At 33.4% G+C, this 19,149-nt stretch overlaps 1 protein-coding gene across 16 annotated transcripts in view; it reads right to left on the reverse strand.

Moving 5' to 3' along the window:
• Window positions 1-569: 569 nt before the first annotated feature.
• The window catches only part of PPIP5K2 (diphosphoinositol pentakisphosphate kinase 2), a 75,588-nt gene continuing 57,008 nt past the window's right edge, over window positions 570-19,149 (reverse strand). For 4 of the 16 annotated variants that reach the window (XM_082836214.1, XM_082836215.1, XM_082836205.1 and 1 more), the window contains exons 25-31: window positions 18,063-18,236; window positions 16,701-16,773; window positions 14,978-15,097; window positions 14,019-14,081; window positions 10,288-10,428; window positions 7,028-7,153; window positions 571-2,278 (exon numbers count right to left, since the gene is read on the reverse strand). In XM_082836214.1, the coding sequence (XP_082692340.1) occupies window positions 2,166-2,278; window positions 7,028-7,153; window positions 10,288-10,428; window positions 14,019-14,081; window positions 14,978-15,097; window positions 16,701-16,773; window positions 18,063-18,236 (810 nt within the window). In that variant the 3' untranslated portion in view covers window positions 571-2,165. Of the gene's footprint in view, window positions 2,279-7,027; window positions 7,154-10,287; window positions 10,429-14,018; window positions 14,082-14,977; window positions 15,098-16,700; window positions 16,774-18,062; window positions 18,237-18,276; window positions 19,006-19,149 lie in introns of those variants that run through there. The other 12 variants (XM_082836219.1, XM_082836218.1, XM_082836206.1 and 9 more) reach the window with 9 other exon arrangements.

A 19,149-nucleotide genomic window follows, 5' to 3' on the forward strand; every position in this document is an offset into this window, starting at 1 on the left:
TAGGTTTGAGTTCATATGCAGGGTTTTTAAGGGGAAAAGATTGAATAATGCACTATGAAGACTAACAGGCCAGGATAACTGAACAGTACCTCAAGCTGGGCTTTCTCATCTCTTTGCTGGATGGAGGATTAGCTATGAGAAGAAATATCTTCTAGTATTTAAAACAAACAAAAAACACACTTTACAGGGATAGAATCAAGTGAGAAACAGATGCTTCAGTCAAACTTCCATTGAATGGTGATAACTATAATTTCTTTTTGTTTGTTTTGGAAAATGAATCTAAGGTTCTTGCAAATAAAACTGTCCTGTCTACACAGCAGTTATTACCAAGTTTGGCGACTACAGTGAAATCACAGTTCTTGTATATCAATGGAAAAATGTGACTTGCACTGAACTTTCTAGTTAGTTTCTATTGTGATAGCTATGGCCAATACTAAGAAATTTTATCTAATATCTAAGATGAGCATTGTTTAATATTAAAATACTTTTCCTCATTCTACTTTGAAAGTTAAAAGTAAACGGTCAAAGAAAAGAATAAAAAATAACTTGCCATTTAAGCCATCCTCTGATTCTAGAAATAAAATATTTTAATTCAGTTCCATTTAAAAAATAAAAGTAGTTTCTTTAATCTGACAATGAGCACATTAACCACATTTTCACATACAGAAAGCTTAGGTACATTCAACTGTTTACAAGACATGTCTCCATGTAATACATTTACATTCATGTGAAATATATGAACTTATAGAATTGTATATATTTGTGACTTTTGCATCTGGTACCTTTTAAAATGAACACGTATTATGCTTATTTTCTAAAGTCAATGCATATATGATGATTTAAGGTTAGGAGAGTCTCTACTGAAGAATTTTAATAGCTGCATTCATACGAGAATTCAATAATTTTTCTAAACATAAGCCTCAAACTAAAGCTTTAGCAATTTAAGTTACCTAACTGGCAATGGATGCAATTCTTATCAGGATGTACTGTTTGGTTTACAGTTTAAGTCATTTCAAGTGGTTTATACAATAATTATTTGTGCATCAGGGGAAAGTAAGCACCAAGGATAATAAATATTTTTTCACATTATAGATGAAATCACAATGCAATAATCTCAATTTCCCTTCAAAATCTAACCATTTGAAATGAGAATGTATTTCAAATGCTCAATCTTTAAGTTATCTTAGTGAGATCAACTGATATTCTAGAGATAAGAATGGAAATGGTAAAAATAGGTGCTATACATAGTATCTACTAACAATGGAATTCAGATACTCTTCTTACATTGATTACCTCCATTCTTGAACTCAGTTTTTTAGATCTAAAAAGAACTCTGAAAATAACTAACATTTATAAACTTGTCAACTATATCTTAAAGAGAAACTCTAAAGATGTCTTTCTTGCCAATATACAAAGAAAAATTGTCCTGACGAACAAAAGCACCTTATGGTAAGGAAATATATAAAGAAAATATTTTCTACAAATGTATGTGCATAAAGGTATAGTTATCCCAGCTGCATATGTAGTATTTTAAATAATACACAATAAAAATTCAAAGCATAGATTGAAAAAATAACCCATATGCCAATACTCCAGTTATTAAATATTGCAGCATATATGTAATCATAACAATTGGGGAAAAAAAGGTTTCTAATCTATATGGTCAATGAAATCTCTTTGGAAATATGCTTTTTAAAAGTCCCCAGTATGGTCATCAAATTTCAAGCTATAGGTTTTTGCAGCCCAGATGTGATCCTCTGAAAGTGAAAATGTGTACAGAGGCCACCTCACAGGTTCTTCAGCAAACAGCATTACTGTGTGACATTGGCACAGGCTGTCTGGGTTTTCCCATTCCTCTTCTTTACCATAGGCACACAGTAAACATCACATTCAGAACAACAGATCTTTATCACCATAAATTTTGCTACTCATAAAATGCTAATAAACATTGTTTTAAACATTTCCATATCATGACAAAGGCCTTAACTGAATATATACAAAGAAATCTCTAGATGTCATATATCTTTAAATTAATACAGAGATGTATAAGGAGACACAAATTACTTGCTTTGATACTTTTCAGTCAAGGTTTATTACGTGTCTCTTTCTACTGAACACGTGATTTTTTATAAGTATAATGAGTTCCAGCTTCTGCTAAGAAGATTTCATTTTTTTTTCGCAGTGTTTTTTTTGTGTTCATGCATTTCTGTTTTGCTACTCACACCCTTTTTCCGAGATGAGGTATTGGGAACAACCATACTAGAAGGTCCGCTGGGAGCTATACATAAAAAGAAAAACTACTGTTTAGATTTTCACAAGCAATCCAAGTTCAGATAATACAAAATAATCAACAGAAGTTCAAATAACATAAAACAAACTTCTCTTTTCCCTGCATTCTTCCTGGGAAACTCATTTATTCCATCATTTTTAATTAACATCTAATGTCCTAACGACCTTCAAATTTATACTTCTGGTCCAGACCTTTTTCCCTTACCTCAAGATCTGTATATGCTGTACATCCTACTACAAACCTCTATATAGATATTTGACAGGAAATATAAACTTACCATGTTTAAAACGGAACTCATCATTTTCCCTATAAACATCTATTTTCTTCAGTATCTCCTATCTTACCACTATCTAAAAAGCTGAAAGATTAAAGAACTAGAAACATTCTTGACTTGGGAATCATCCTTTTATATCCAAACCAACATCAAGCCCCAATGAGTTATCAAAAAGTTATTCTAAGCCAGGTTACACTTTTGTATGGATGGGCAAGTTCCTGCCAGACCAATCCTCCTCCTGCAGGTAACAAGTATAAGTGCAGGATAAAATATGAAAAAAACAACTACCTGAAGACACTGAAGAATGAACAAAAGCAGGCATATACTAGAAAAGAATCAATATTTGGAAGAAGGGAACAACATGGAGTTAGTCCCCCATGCCCTTTTTAAAAAAGCTTTAGGCTTAAGGACAGGATCCAGTCTGCCCCATGTGGAATGGCTAAAACTACAACATAAAACTCAGTCCTACTAGCATGAAGAACCAGAAGAAAAGTATTGGGGCAAAAATAGCTGCTTGGAAGTCCAGTGGGGAATCCCAAATCTTTGTGTAAACCCTGATCAAGTGTGTGACTTGAGCAGAGTAAGCTCCTAAGAAGTCCGGCTCAGGCTAAAAGAAGTGAAGTGAAATTTGAGCTGTCAGTCACTTCAGAAGACATAGGTTTTCAATCTGAGTTCAGCCAAGGTTAACTCTTTGCTTTAAAAACAATCCAATACTCTTTGGAGGAACATAAGAGAAACAACAGAGTCCAGTGTTTGTCTAGGATACAATCCAAAATTACTTAGTATATGAAAAACAGGAAATAAACCTTCCTTCTTGGGAATGAGAAAATTTATGAGACCAATCTTGAGATCAGCCAGATTAATAGACAAGAATTTTAAAGCAACTATTTTAACTATGCTCAAGAACAAAGGAAAATATGCTTATAATGAATAAACATATAGGAAATCTCTGAAGGAAAAAAACTACAAAGAAGAATCAAAACAAATGTCTAAAACTAAAGAATAAATATATGAAATAAAATTTCACTGGATGGGTTTAACAGCAGAATAGAGATGACAGGTAAAAGTGACTATCAACCAGGATTTTATTACCAAAAAAAAAAAGTCCTAAGCATGCCGCAGTCAGACTTCTCAGAACCAAAGATAAAGGGAAAACACTGATAGCAGGCAGAGAAAAATAATCCATTAACCCATTGCATACATAGGAACAACCAATTCAACAAGATAGTGGAACAACATCCTTAAAATGCCGAAAGAAAAAACTTTCTTCCCAAATTCTCTGTCCAGCAAAACTACCTTTCAAGAATGAAGGTAAAATAAAGATTTTTTTTTTTTTTTTGCGGTACACGGGTCTCTCACTGTTGTGGCCTCTCCCATAGCGGAGCACAAGCTCCAGACGTGCAGGCTCAGTGGCCATGGCTCACGGGCCCAGCCACTCCGCGGCATGTGGGATCTTCCTGGACCAGGGCACGAACCTGTGTCCCATGCATCGGCAGGTGGACTCTCAACCACTGCGCCACCAGGGAAGCCCAAAATAAAGATTTTTTTTTCAGATATAGTAACAGATCTGAAGTATAAGAAATGGTAAATAGATTCAAGTTGAAGGGAAATGAAACCAGATGGAAACAAACACTTAAAAGAAGAAATAAAGAACATTAAAAATAGCAAATATGTGGATAATTAAAGACTTCTTTCTCTTTTTAATTTCTTTAAAATACATATGACTCTTTAAAGCAAATATCATAACATTGTACTGTAGCCTTTATAATACATGTGGAAGTAACACATATGGGACACTATGTGTAAAAGATGGAAAGAAGGGAAGGTAAACACACCTATACAGTTGGAAGGTTTCTACATTTTACGTTAAGTGGCACAAAATTGACTCGAAGTAGACCATGAAAAGCCAGAAATATGTATTTACTGCTACCAATAAAAGAATAATGCAAAAAGGTACAGCTAAAAAGCCAATAGATAAGTTAAAATGAAATTCTAAAAAATACTGAATTAATAAAAAAAAAGAAGGAAAGAATAAAGGAATAATAATCAGAAGGAATCAGAAAATATAATAAAAGAGTAGACCTAACTCAACCATATCAATAATTACATTAAATGTTAATGGACTATAAACACTAACTGTAAGGCACATACTGTTAGAATGGCCTTTTAAAAAAGCCAAATATATGCTGTCTAAAAAAGATCCCCTTAAATATGAAGATAGTTTGGTTAAAAAAAATATACACGTGCATGAAGACCTAAATAGTCATTTCTTCAAAGAAGACATACAGATGATCAATAGGCAAATGAAAAGATGCTCATCATTGCTCATTATTAGAGAAATGCAAATCAAAACTACAATGAAGTACCACCTCACACTGGTCAGAATGGCCATCATTAAAAAGTCTACAAATTACAAGTGCTAGCGAGGGTGTGGAGAAAAGGGAACCCTCCTACACTGATGGTGGGAATGTAAACTGGCGCAGCCACTATGGAGGTTCCTCAAAAAACTAAAAATAGAGTTATCATATGATCCAGCAATCCCGTTCCTGGGCATATATCCAGAAAAAACTATAATTCAAAAAGATACATGCACCCCTATGTTCACAGCAGCACTATTTACAACAGCCAAGACATGGAAACAACCTAAATGTCCATCGACAGATGAATGGATAAAGAAGATATGGTATATATATATACAATGGAATACTACTCAGCCACAAAAAGAATGAAATAATGCCATTTGCAGCAACATGGATGGACCTAGATGAACTTCATGGACCTAGATGGACTTCACTTATCACACTAAGTGAAGTAAGTCAGAAAGACAAATACCATATAATATCACTTATATGTGGAATCTAAAATATGACATAAATGAACTTATCTACGAAACAGAAACAGACTCACAGATATAGAGAACAGACCTGTGATTGCCAAGGGGGAGGGTGGGTGGGGGAGGGATGGATTGGGGGTTTGGGATTAGCAGATGTAAACTATTATATATAGAATGGATAAACAACAAGGTCCTACTTTAAATTAAAGCACAGGGAAGTATACAATATCCTGTAATAAACCAGAATGGAAAAGAATATGAAAAAGTATATATATATATAAAACTGAAACACTTTGCTGTACATCAGATATTAACACAACATTGTAAATCAACTATACTTCAATAAAATAAATTAAATATATATATATATATATATATATATACACCATGCATACAGTAGTCATAAGAAAGCTGAAGTAGCTAAGTTCACAATAGATAAAATAAACTTTAAGACAAAGCATTACTAGAAATCAAAGAGGGAAATTTCATGATGATATTGGGGCAATACATTAGGAAGTCATAACAATCAAATGTGTATGCACCTAATAACAGGGTTTCAAAATTCACAAAGTAAAAACTGACCAAATTAAAGAGGGAAGCAGACAATTCCATAATTGTGAGTAGAAACTGCTCTCTAAGCAACTGCTAGAACAATCAGAACCTCCTCTCCCTTGTACGTGTTGCCATCCCCCAAAATGGTAAATATGCAGAAGATCTGAATAACATTATCAACAATCTTGACCTAATGGATACTTACAGAACGCTACATCAATAAACTATGGAATAATTCTTTTTTAGTGCACTTGGTACATTTATTATGCATCTAAAACATAGAGAACAATGCACCATGATTCAAAGAGTATTCAGGTCTTAGGTCTACTGACTACTAGCTACATGAACAGGGACAAGTCATAACCTCTCTGCAACTTTCTTCATCTGTAATGGGCAACAACACAATCAAATAAGCCGAGTAAAAACAGAAAAAAGCTGATAAAACATAGTTGAATTTGGTAGTTACAGCACCAGACTGAGAATGGAGAGATTAAAATACTCTAGGGAAAGAGAAAAAAAAAATCTTTCAAACAAAATGACTAAAGTGATGTCTTGGCTCAAGAGAAAAGCAAAAGAAGACAAGACAGTCCATAAATCAGTTTGGAAAAGTATGAGTATGAAGTATATTTTATTAACATATGTGAGGGAAAGGGGGGATAATTAATGGAGGAAAAAAACCCCAAATATGTAAATAGGCTACAATAACAGAGTTCCTAGAGTCTAATGATCCTACTTAAAAACAGATCTTTACATCTACAAAGCAAGCTATTATTACTCCTCTAATTGCTATATATATATATATATATATTTTTTTTGTGGTACGCGGGCCTCGCACTGCTGTGGCCTCTCGTGTTGCAGAGCACAAGCTCCAGACGCACAGGCTCAGCGGCAACTGCTCACAGGCCCAGCCGCTCCGCGGCATGTGGGATCTTCCCGGACCCGGGCACGAACCCGTGTCCCCTGCATCGGCAGGCGGACTCTCAACCACTGCGCCACCAGGGAAGCCCCTCTAGTTGCTATATATATATATATTTTTTAATTGCTATATTGAATCCACAAATTCACACACACTCCTAACCTGGTTTGCTGCTTGCTTTAGTACTCTTTATGGTAGCTTCTGGCATTGGGAGGATCTTTGCAGGTGTATATGTATTTAAAGATACTTTTCTTCTTATTATTGGACTGGAACGTGAAGCTGAAGAGGCTGGAAAAAACAAACAAACAAACCCAACATGGTAATTCAATAATTTTCTGACAATTCTATCAAATCTAAACTAACTAGATTACAAATAATTAAATCAGATTGTCTTCCTATATCACCCAGATGAGATTTATCTTCAAGCAAAAGAAATTTAAATATTTTTTTTTCTTTCTAATTAAGGTGGGGAGATTGAGAGGTGTGAAAAGGACAAGTAGGTACAATTCTTAAGTATGAAGTCCTCTGGGAAAGGATAGGCTGGAGTGGGGGAGCTATTGGCATGACCTTTTGGGTTCCTAAACAAAGGGAGTTAAGGAGGTAACAAAAGACCAATTTGCCTATTACTGCAATTTTGGAAGAGGACCTGATAGCAATAAACACTGTGTCTCTGAAAAATCAATATGTGGGCCAATTATGGCAAATGTGCCTTTGGTGGTTGATACCTACACTGAATGAATACAAATTTCACTGGCAGAAGATCAAAGTAGCCATTAATAAAATAATACACAAATGATTAAAAAGTGCCTAAAACATCCTATAAAGCACCACATCATTACTTAGCTCTTTTCTGCTTGCATTTTTTATCCTATTATAACTTCCACCTCTAACTTATCCAATTAGTATTCTCACACCTTTTCCACCAACCTGATATTGTCAGTGTCTCATTGTAAGCTATCTACTAGTTACCACAAAATTAATTTTGTCCTAGGTGAGAAAAAAATCTGTGAATGACAGATATTAACAATGTCTTCTCCCTTGTTATGAATGCCACAAATTCAGTATAGTTCTATATTATGATGTTACTTCCTTGACAATCCAGGGAATTAAGTATAAATTACATAAATATATTGTGACTACTAAATATTTATTCTGCAGTTACACTATACAATACAGGATTCAGATACTTCCATCATAATTGGAACCCTATTTTCTTTAATCAAAGACAATGGAAAAACCATACACTTTAGGAGACCTGGGTTTTAGTCTTTTTTGAGCACTAACTGGTTAATTTCCTCAATGGTGTCTCTAAGTTTTTCTCTTAAAACAGTAAGCTTTTCTCAAATGAAATCTTAAATAAAACAAATCAAAGCAGAGACTCTGATTGAAGCAACCACAGAAGACACAGGCCTAATCACTCAGCATCCTTCTCTTCCTCATGGAACTTCCTAAAGCTCTTGGGAATATACTTTGAAGACCAATGAATTAGATTAACTCTAAGGTTTATCCAACTCTATGAACTGCATTAACTATACTTACTTTCTCATCTAGTTCCCTTAGTAAGTAATGGAATGAAATTTTAAGAGAACTAGAAGGGTTGGGGTACAACTTGTGTCCATAATATAGAAAAGAGTTAATGAGAACTAGAAAAGGAATTTAATATTTCATTTCATTAATATACCTCAATAATACACTCTGAGGAACTGAATTCACTAACCACAGAAATGAAGCCATCATAAGGTAGCAATGCCACAGCATAAACATTCAAAGATTATCTTTTTGTAAATATTCCACCAAAATTCTCTTTCCAAAACAGATGTCATTACTGCTACTTTACCTTTAAGTCATTTACTGAAGATCTTCTAAACTCAAAGCAGCATTAATGCCTACCCTAAATTCTTATTTACTAATTACAGTCTTTCTTTAATCTCTATTTTAAGATTATAAATCCCTGACCCAGGGAAGCACTGAAATGCCAAGTATAAAGAAAGGTAAAAGAGAAAATGAGAATTTATTTATTCAGGTTCTCTACTGCGTTCTGAGGAGTAGCATTGTCCATTCTATCAGCTAACAGAGAATATAAAAGGAAGAACATCCTTCAGTTTCCTGACTTTGACTTTATAGCTTGCAGGTTATTTCATTTGGAGTATTATCAATTTTCAGAATCAGACACATTCATATGTACATTTAAAACTGAAAACTACTTCCCCAAACCATTCCTAAAGTGAAATATTTTAGAACATTCACACCAAGATACCTCTCCATTACCCTTAATGGTTAAAAGCTGACCTCTGCCACCAGATGTGAAAGAGAAAGGCAAAAATGCAGGGGGCACTGTTTGGACAGAATACACTGAATAGAACTCTGCAGAATAATACATTGTGGTTCCCCAGGAAAGGGAGGAGAGTAACAGCAACACACAAAAGTGGCTTTCATCCCAAGACCTCCAATTTCATTCTTGGGAAAAACATATTAACAACATTCTCCTTACAAAAAGGAGTTGGTATACATAGAAAGTTTGTACCTTTCCTAAGATATGACTAGGACTAGCAAGACTTTTAACTCTAAGCAGAGCATTCTCTTTCAGAATGAATGCTTCCTAAACTGGAAATTCCAATGTGTCAAAGAATCCTACAGAGCTGAAAATGACAACAGCCAGCTGACTACTCACATCTAAAAAGGTAGCCCTGAACATTTCCCAAAGTGAAGTCCCTCAGAATAGTTCTACATGATGTTTAAATGCATTACCAAAAAAAGTGTTTTCTCAGCAAGTAAGTTCTGGAAAATGTGGGTGTATAGTTTTCTTTATAGAAAGAAGAACCTAGCTGTTTATATGCTGATGAAACTACACCTCTTGAAAGGGAGGTGGGATATAATAAAGTTTCCAAAACTTACTTAGCCACAAACCCCCCCCTTTTTTTTTTACACAGAGGAATTAACCTCTTCAGAATATTTTCTGCAGAACACAATTTAAAAAACTGTTGTCCTAATTTGCTCTCTTTAGTCAAGGGCTCTTTCTGAGTCTATATGACTGCTTATCAAAAGTGGTGAAGGGATGGGCATGTGGCATGTGTAGGCTAATATAGACTGATGTTTTGTCATTTTTAAAAAGCTTATTATAAAATGACATACAATAGGAATGTGAAAATAAGACCATGACTCTATATTACATGTTGCTGATTTTATTGCTGGGTCTTAGATTTTTCCCCCCTTTCTGTAAAAAAAAAAAAAGTCTTTGCGGAAGAGTCAAGACAACAGCCTGGTACATTGCATATTACACCAAAGAATTCTAAATAATGTTCTTCTCTTTCTCTCCTAAAATTCTATTTACTATCACTATTGAATTTATGTTTTTATAATTATTTTTATATTCAGATAATCTCTATTGCCTAAAAATCAAATAATAATAATAATTTTCCTACAAATTTCAGGGGTCTTCTGTGGAACTTCACTTGATGGAGAAGCAATGGAAGCAAGAAATTCATCCACCTGCTTTAAAGACAGGGCATTGTGAAGCGTTTCTAGAGGACAAATAGATGGCACCATCGAATACAATTCAAAGCCTGAGGGGAAAAAAACAAAAACAAGAGTTGGATATCTTAAAAATCATTAATTAAAAAGGAAGAAGACCATTGCTTAGAACCAGACAGTTTAGATCTTTTCAATCTATCACATGCAAACACACGAGATCTCTGAAGTCATGACACCAGATGCTATGCAGTATGGGGTTGGATCAGGATGTGACAAAGATTTCATTTTAAATGTAACCACATAGTACAGCATGCACACAATTTCTTTCTCTATTTTGGTAAAATCTAAGAATAATACTTAAAGAAAAAAACCTGGGGGAATAATAAACAGAGAAAAATACAGGTTTTTTAGTTTTTACTTTTTAGAATCAGCTCTATTTGATAGGTGAATAAGCTGATGCCATAATGTGTCCCTGATGCCAGAATGCTAAAGGTAATTTCTTGTTGAAAAACAATTAAGCGATTACTTGTGAAGAGTGATTTTAAATACTTTTCTGGTCATAACAAGGCCAATAATACTCTCTAGTGTGACCCCAAAATAACATCCATTCATTTACGCTGAAATTAAAATTCCAAAACATATTTCACCTACCTTTATTGAATTAACACAATAATTCTATTTTTGGAAATTGCTAGCTGAGTGAAGTCAGGCCAAGTAAAAAGCAATACAAAATACATATATGTTTGCATTCAACAACGGCACAGGAATACAAAAATTTCATGAAACAAACCATGCAGATATGTATTAATACCATCAGTGAAACAAAAGCACTTAAATATACAGTTTTTTTAAACAAATAGGACATAGGTTATTCACTTTTTATAAATATTGCCTACTTTATTCAACTGAATGGCTTTTAAAATTGCTTTTATATACAACTAAAATAACAAGTCTTTCTGCATGTACATTTTCAAAAATTTAAACTAGTTTTCCTCCAAAAGAAATACTTTTAATGTTTAGTTTCTACATAAAGTCTAATATTCTTAACTTAAAAGTAAAAATTAATTAAACTCAAATAGACTGGAAAACTCTCTGCTTCAATAGGCATGTGCTCATTTTAACACTGACTGATACTTATTTAATTTTGGGAGAAAATACTGACCTAAGAACTGTCTAATTCTTAGTTGCAATAGGGAAACTCTGGTTAAAAGCGAATCTATCTTTCAATGAAAACAACAAATCCTTTGATTAACAAAACTGGTATGTTTGATTTTCAGGTGCAAACCAAAGCATGACAGAACATTACATATACTTAAAACAAAACAAAACTATAATACCATAGCAGCAGCTAAAGCACCTAAGTTAAGCACTAAAGAAATTAGGCTTCCACAAGTACTACATTTCTTTAAAAGTACAAGATTCATGCAAATAAGCGCAAACCCTTTCCTTGCATTATGCTAAACTTAATACTGTGGCTTTTTTTATCCTTTCCTCAGAATGTTTATAAGTCTTTTGTAACAACTATTTTCTTGCACTTGCCTGTTAGATTTTATAACAGGCAAATGACAATATAATCAAGCCCCTTTGGACTACATCTTTTTCCATCTATCCTTAGTAAACTTTTTCTTTAATGCACAGTGAAAGGGTTAGCGCAGCAGTTTAAAAAGCCACCCTGCTGTCATGTTTAGAAGCTATAAAAACATACCACTGGAGCCTAGAAATTCCACAGAGGAAACGGACCAGCACCTATAGAGGTGTAGGTGTTCTGCACAGAGGCCCAGAAAATAAGGTAAAGCACTGTCAGAAGATACTTGTTTCACCATGTTCTTTGAACTAAAGATGAAGGGGAGGGGTAAGTCCATAATATGTGTTAAGATGGAAAAAACATGAAAGTTAAGGAAAAGAAAGAGTCAAATGACAACTCATAGGACAGATAAGACAACACAGCATAAAAAAGAAAATTTGAAACCCAAAAGAAATATTTATAGAATTGAAAGGGATGCATTTTATATGCATCAAGTCACACAATGTGTGGAAAATCCAGTTTTAAAAAAGTCTAAACCAAAAGAATATAAAATTACTCTATTTTCTGTTAAACTTAACAAAAGCTTTTTTATTTTTAAGCTTCAGTAAACAAAGATTTCTCCTATATAAAACTTGCAATACTGGCTATAAACACATAAGCATTTTGTATAAAAACTATAGTCAGTCTTAAATCTTCAATGTCTCTTCTTTAGAATTTTGTGACTTCGGTTTTCCTTGTGACTTCGGTTTTTCTTGTGACTTTGGTTTTTCTTCTAAGAAGTTCTTATGCATGTGGGTTCTTTAGAAGCTGCAGCTGTATCAAATAAGGATCTTTTTCTTCAAAAAGTAGCATTTAAACAGCTACAATGGAGGGAAAGCACATTTAGCTTTAAGGCTAAATTTTCACTTGTTGAGGATTAGATCTTCTTACTCCACCTTCAAGAAGTATTAGTGCACTGTTAACTTAGGTGTGCTGTTAAAGGATCCAGAAGGAGAAGAATGACTATAAACTTGTGTTCAATTCCTGAGCTTCATAATAGTTTCTGAAAGAACTGACCTGAGTTTTTGAAAGACTTACTTACAATTAAAAAGAAAAAGAAAAAAAATTGCATGGATAAAAACAACTTCATTCCAAATAAAAGCAAAAACATGTATGTTTTCTTTTAAATTCTTTGATTCTGAGTTATTTAAAAATGATTAGTAAATATTCCCTCTTGTCCCACATGAAAAAGCTCTATGTGAGAAAGCTGTAATAGTGCAAAACTCAGCTTATAAATAATGGCCACAAAACCTTCCTGTTCAGCCTCAAAAACTGAATTTAATTGAACTGGTTGTCTAGATTTTTAGCCTAGTCTTCTTCCTATCAGGAGCCCTCCAAATCCTAACAAAAAGCAATGATACCCCCCCAAAAATTGGTTGCTCGACAGCAGCAAACCATATTGCCACATGAGGACAAAGTGAACGCTGAATGAAGTTTTCAGAGCGCTCCAGACCAAGTTGGGTTTTGCTTTAGACAGTCAGGGATAAATAATGTTACACAGTGAAACCTGCATCCCCTGGTTCCCAAGAAGTTTTCAAAGACACATCTCATTTGGCTATTTGACAAGTGTGGTTCTGTATTTTTGTTAAATAGCTCAATGAAACAACCATGTGATCATGGTTGGGAGAATTGGAAGATTGGGATTGACCTATATATACTAATATGTATGAAATAGATAACTAATAAGAACCTGCTGTATAAAAAAATAAAATTCAAAAATTCATAAAAATAGAAAATAAATTAGAAAGAAAAACACATTAAAATTATTAAGAAATAAAAAGAAAATAAATAATACTAACTGTATTTTTTAAATTACATAGATTGATCACTTGAGAAATCAAAAGGAATTTTTAGGTGCTAATTAAGTATTAAAACTCATCATCATTGTGGTCATTTAAAAGTTTGATGAGTAGTGCTAAATTATTGTCTAAATTACAGATGAAACAGGGAGCTAGACAGTATCAATATTTTGGGTGAATAATAAGTTAGAATTGTATGCCAATTGAAATTAAGGACTGAGAAATGAATGATACTGTATACCCCATATATTTTGAAACAGAAGAAAAATAAAAAAGGATGAAGCAGGGGATTATCTTTTAAAATAAAAGCAAAACGTACCATTGGTTGGGTGTCGAGCAAATGAGATAGAAAACCTTTTAACAGCAGAACCGCGTGTGGCGTCTGAGAAAGAGAAAAACAGGTACCTGAAATTCATAACAGCTACCAAAAGAAGGACACTTAAAAAAAGAGGAGGAAAAACAAATATATAAGGAGGTTAGAATTAGGTGACATGCAGAAGGGATGGTGAGAGAGAGAAGCCAAAAACTGGTTAAAAGAAGTAAATGGCTTGATGATAGAGGCAAAGTGTTTAACGAAATATACAAAAGAAAGAAAAGCAGGATGAGCTGGCAATTCTGGGAAAGCCATGTTTTACTGAGCAAAATAAATTTGTGGATACATGAGAAAAAGTTTCAAATAAAGCTAATTCAGAAAGGGCTAATAAACACTCCTATTAACAAAAGGGGCAAGCTTCTGTGAGCCTCAAGAGATGTTCTGAATACTATAATTTAAGGTGTATTAACAGTAATGAGAGGATTTCCTTCTACTAGGCGTCCTAAAATATTCTCATCTTATGTTTATTCTTATAAAAATATTGCCAATATGGTATTTTCTTCTACTTATAAACATTCCATTCACTTTATTTATTTAGATCAATACTAGTAAATAAAATAAGGTTTAATAATGAACAAACGTTTAAAAGATCAAAGAAAGATTTACCCTTTATAATATGGCTTATCAACTATTTAAAAGAAGAATACATATGATGTAGTTCTAAATTTCATAGTTCAGTGAAATACTCACTGAACAAGTACTGTAAGTCTAACTACAATTAACTATTTGATGAAACATGGACCCAAGTAGTGAATAACAGAGCACTGATAGTCACTTAGGCAAAGGGTGCTAGGATTCCACTTGCATCAGTTAGTGGCCTTAGGCTTGCCTTTGAGAAATATCGTATGCTCATGGGTGTGTGCATGGGTGTAGGTATGAATCTGTGTGTGCATGTGTGCACATACCATCTATGCAGCCAGAAGAGGTCAGCTTTTTACGATGAGTACGAGCATAATCCTGTAGGTTAGGTGCGCTTGAAGAACCCCCGAGCACCGAGGTGCTAAACAGGCCCGCACAGTGAGACCCTGATGGGAGTTAGAGAAAATACATACAACAACGGGTGTTCTTCTATTCACATTGGGAATTCATGCAGCATGCAATAACATGGCTCTTACCACACATACTTGGCAGTGCCCTGAACAGGCTCACAATTCACTTTTAATGTCAACTTAATACAATCACCACCACCATTTATCATATGTACAAATGGAGGCATTTTACACTGGAGAAAATGTTCTTTGAGGAAAATAATATGCCCACACAATAATTAGACATATACATATTTAAAAAAACACTATCATAAAAATTAATTTAGGATGATAAGGAATTCTGTCAATCAATTTGCGTGAGCAGGCCATATAAAAAAACTTCTCTTAGCATAAATTAAATCATACTAAATCAATATTTTTGAATGTATATCTGTAAATGAAGAAGCTTTCCTGATGCCCTTGAATTTGAGTTATCAATATCTATTATGAAATTTGTGAGAAGACCAGGTGAAACAATTCCTTTTAAGTGGTCATTCAGGCCTAAATCACTCTAAATTCCTAATACTTAAATGATTTAAGATCTTAATTAATAAGACCCCAATCTAATGCTTAACTTGCAGTAAAAGTCTTTATACCCAAGTAAAACTTTTACCACTGGGTAAGGATTAAGTAAATTTTTATCAGATGCATTATGATATATAAAGAAAGGAGTTTTTTATATATATATATATATATAAAATATGTATGTATATATATATATACACACACACACATATATATATACACACACACGTGTGTGTGTATGTGTATCTGGCAAGACACTGTGGGAATATCAAAAGGTATCAATTAACAAATATGTAATTAAAGAGAGATTTTTCAAGTATGTAGGCATCAATGGACAGTTCATAAACTTAGTATAGAGATCATAGTACATACATAGTCGAAACATAATGAAATTTATTTATGCTGTTATTAAACTGATTTAGACAACTATTTACAGAAAATAATATGTCATTATCTCATGTAGTTTATCTATCATGACCTTAAAACTAAAATAAGTTTAGAAAGGTCTTTTTCAATGTTGCTTTGCTTGAGTGTTAGCAAAGAAACAATTGTGTTCTGTAGGTCAATGAAGAATTAACATTGTCACTGTACATTAGTTTTGCTTTGGCTTTCCTTAAGAGATGACCAAAACCAAAAGGATAATTAATATACCCAGACAGGGTTTGAAACCCTCCCCACTTAAAAATTTTTTTAATCAGAATAGTAGATTCTTTTTGTATGTGATAGCATATTTTCATCTTTATCAGCTGGGAAAAATGAAGTTTCCTTCCTAAATTAAAACATGTTGGGATTTTAACTTATAGAATACAAGATTAAAAATGAGCACTGGCAATTAGACTAAGTAGTTTACATTATGGGCATTCAAAAGGGTTATGAAACAAAATTAATGCTATTTCGTATTTATTTCATCAAAACTTTGTATTTTGAGCTTTATGACTCAACATTTCTGAATTAGTGTATGTTAAATAAAAACTAAAGCATAGCATTTGGTCATGCTTTCACCTCTGAAGAGTTTTACATGTGTGAAAAATAGTGAGTTTAAGATTTGGAATACAACTTCCTTTAGACCACATACCTACAGTAGGGTTCTGCTTCTGTTCTACAAGAGTTCGTGGTGTTCGCAAGTAATTAGCATTTTCAGATACAACCTGCACAAGGAAAGCAAAATAAATGAACTAAAACAGTAAAATAAATTAAAAAGTCCATACTTCATTTGCAGCCTGTTCCAGACAGACAAAGGTTAATAAGCTGTATGATAAATATTAGTAGAAATACACAAATTATGAAAGATCATGCAAGATCCCCTTCTGAAGGGAGTCCATTTCATATGAGGTCCTTGCAATGAAGTGGTGCGAAGCAGGCATTCAGAATTAAATATCATGTATGAAACAAGACAGATGAAAAGAAACAATTAATAGACAATTAATAATTTCACTCTCTCTTAAAAGAAGCCAAATGCCCACTCTTAAACGGCTCCTGTATTTGAAGGGGGAAAAAACAATCACAAACAAAAGAAAGGACAGACAGACTGTTGAGATCACCATACAATTACTGATCCATGCACAGGCTTTATCAGAGTAACCTTTAAATATTCACAGCCTTAATGGATACCATAATCCCTTTTCCTATAATCAATGCATTATATTTCCAAAAGGAAATTCTCGGAAAAGTCATGTGTATGAGCAGACCTTCCATTGTGAAAAAACAAAAAACTAAAAAAACCCACAGTATTTTAAGTTTCCAAATGTCATCACAAAAAGTCCTTCTGAAGTAATTTTATTTTGACCCCTTTTGTTGGGGCATATTATTGATGGGCACATATACATTGTCCCCTTTTATCTTAAAGAGAGCATTAAGATATTATACAACTAAAAAAACCCATACTGTATGTAATTATTAGATACTTCCAGATAATAGAAAGCGAGGGAGAGAACCATCAGTATTAGATGTATCCTGCTAATTAACATAGGGCCACATAAATTTTGATATTTAAAAAAATGTTCACATTCTCAGCAAATTCCAAATGGAATCTATTTTTCAATTATGGGGGAAAAGGTTATTAAATTTTCTTATCATCAAATTATGTAATTTCATTTCTGAATGTTTTAAAGAATAAGTCAAAAAAATGATTTCTTTACATTTAAAAAATTTTAATTAACAAGCTAAAGTTCCAGGAGTATAAAATTTATTGACTAATTTTAAAATCCTGGATATTTAAACCCCCCCCCCAGTAAAAATGCTAAACACATGCAATGTAAGTGGTTTCTTTCCCTCAAATATTGTGAGACATTACAAGCATTTTTAAGTGAATTCAAAATTTAAAAACAGAAGTATTTACTCTGATGTAAAATATAAGGGATTAGATGTCCTCAAAGACAGCTGTTTGTTGCTCTGAATGCGGGGAGGAAAAATGTTTAATGAAGTAAAGTTTAAAAACCTGTTGCCATGAGCCAAAAATACTGGATGTGAAAGCCAATGATTTGGGGGAGACAGGGGAAGAAGTGATTTGTTCCCCTGATCTGCGTCTTCGACGCCCAGTACCCACACCACTGGTGTAATGCAGCCAGGTACCAGTACCCTCTGGGCTAGACACACTCAGGGGGCTCTCTTCCTGGAAGTGAGAAAGGGGCAAAAAAAAAAAAAAAAAAAAAGCAGAGCATGCAAAGTTAGATACAACAGAGCCAAATGATCAGAAAGAAAAAAAAATACAGTTTGTTTGCATTTGTTTATCAATTTTTAAAAAACTATTAAACAGTAATTTGGGAGCCAAATATTTTAATATTTGAGAAATTGATCGGAATGAGTTATAAATCTAATTGTAAGTAATAGATTATGAGAATTACATTACTATCTTAAATATACAAAATATTTATACTGCTTAATAGTTGTCACTTCCCTCTTAGAACTTGAAAGATTTTAACAATTTTTTATCTTAGCAATGTTAAAAATATGATATTCAGGAGGTTTTATGCTATACTGGGCAAACTTTTCAACCCAAAGCACTAAAGAATCCTGCAAAGGGTTAAAGAGACTTCATTGTATATATGTATGAAAGGAAATCTGTCTGCCAGACAAAAAAAATTAGAGATCGTAAGATGGAGGATTCAAATTGCACTTGTTTACACTTCCAAGCTATCTATTTATTTACCCCCTCCAAAGATTATTTATAGAGTTCAGTAGGCAAAACATGCAGCAAACATTCTCATTTTACATGTTTGCATGTTCAGGTTTCAGACAGTGAGGACAGAGTAAAATCTACTTGCACAAAATGAAGAGAATAGTCTTTTTCTCTGTATGTCTTTTGGAAGTACAAACTTCTGATATCCATGGAGATGATGGACGCTGGAAAAAGTCTTCAAGGTTTTACTTGAATAATTTACCTTATGGAAGTAAAAGTTTAGCATGGCATAGAAATAATCTCTTGAAAGCAACTATTTAAGTATTTACGAGAAAAAGGTTTATAAATGTGTTCTGCGTTTTAAGAGTTAACAAAGGGCAGTGATTTTGTTGAAGATTTCACAAAT

Source organism: Leucopleurus acutus (genome assembly GCF_964270905.1).
Source record: "Leucopleurus acutus genome assembly, chromosome: 3".
Classification (NCBI taxonomy): Eukaryota; Metazoa; Chordata; class Mammalia; order Artiodactyla; family Delphinidae; genus Leucopleurus; species Leucopleurus acutus.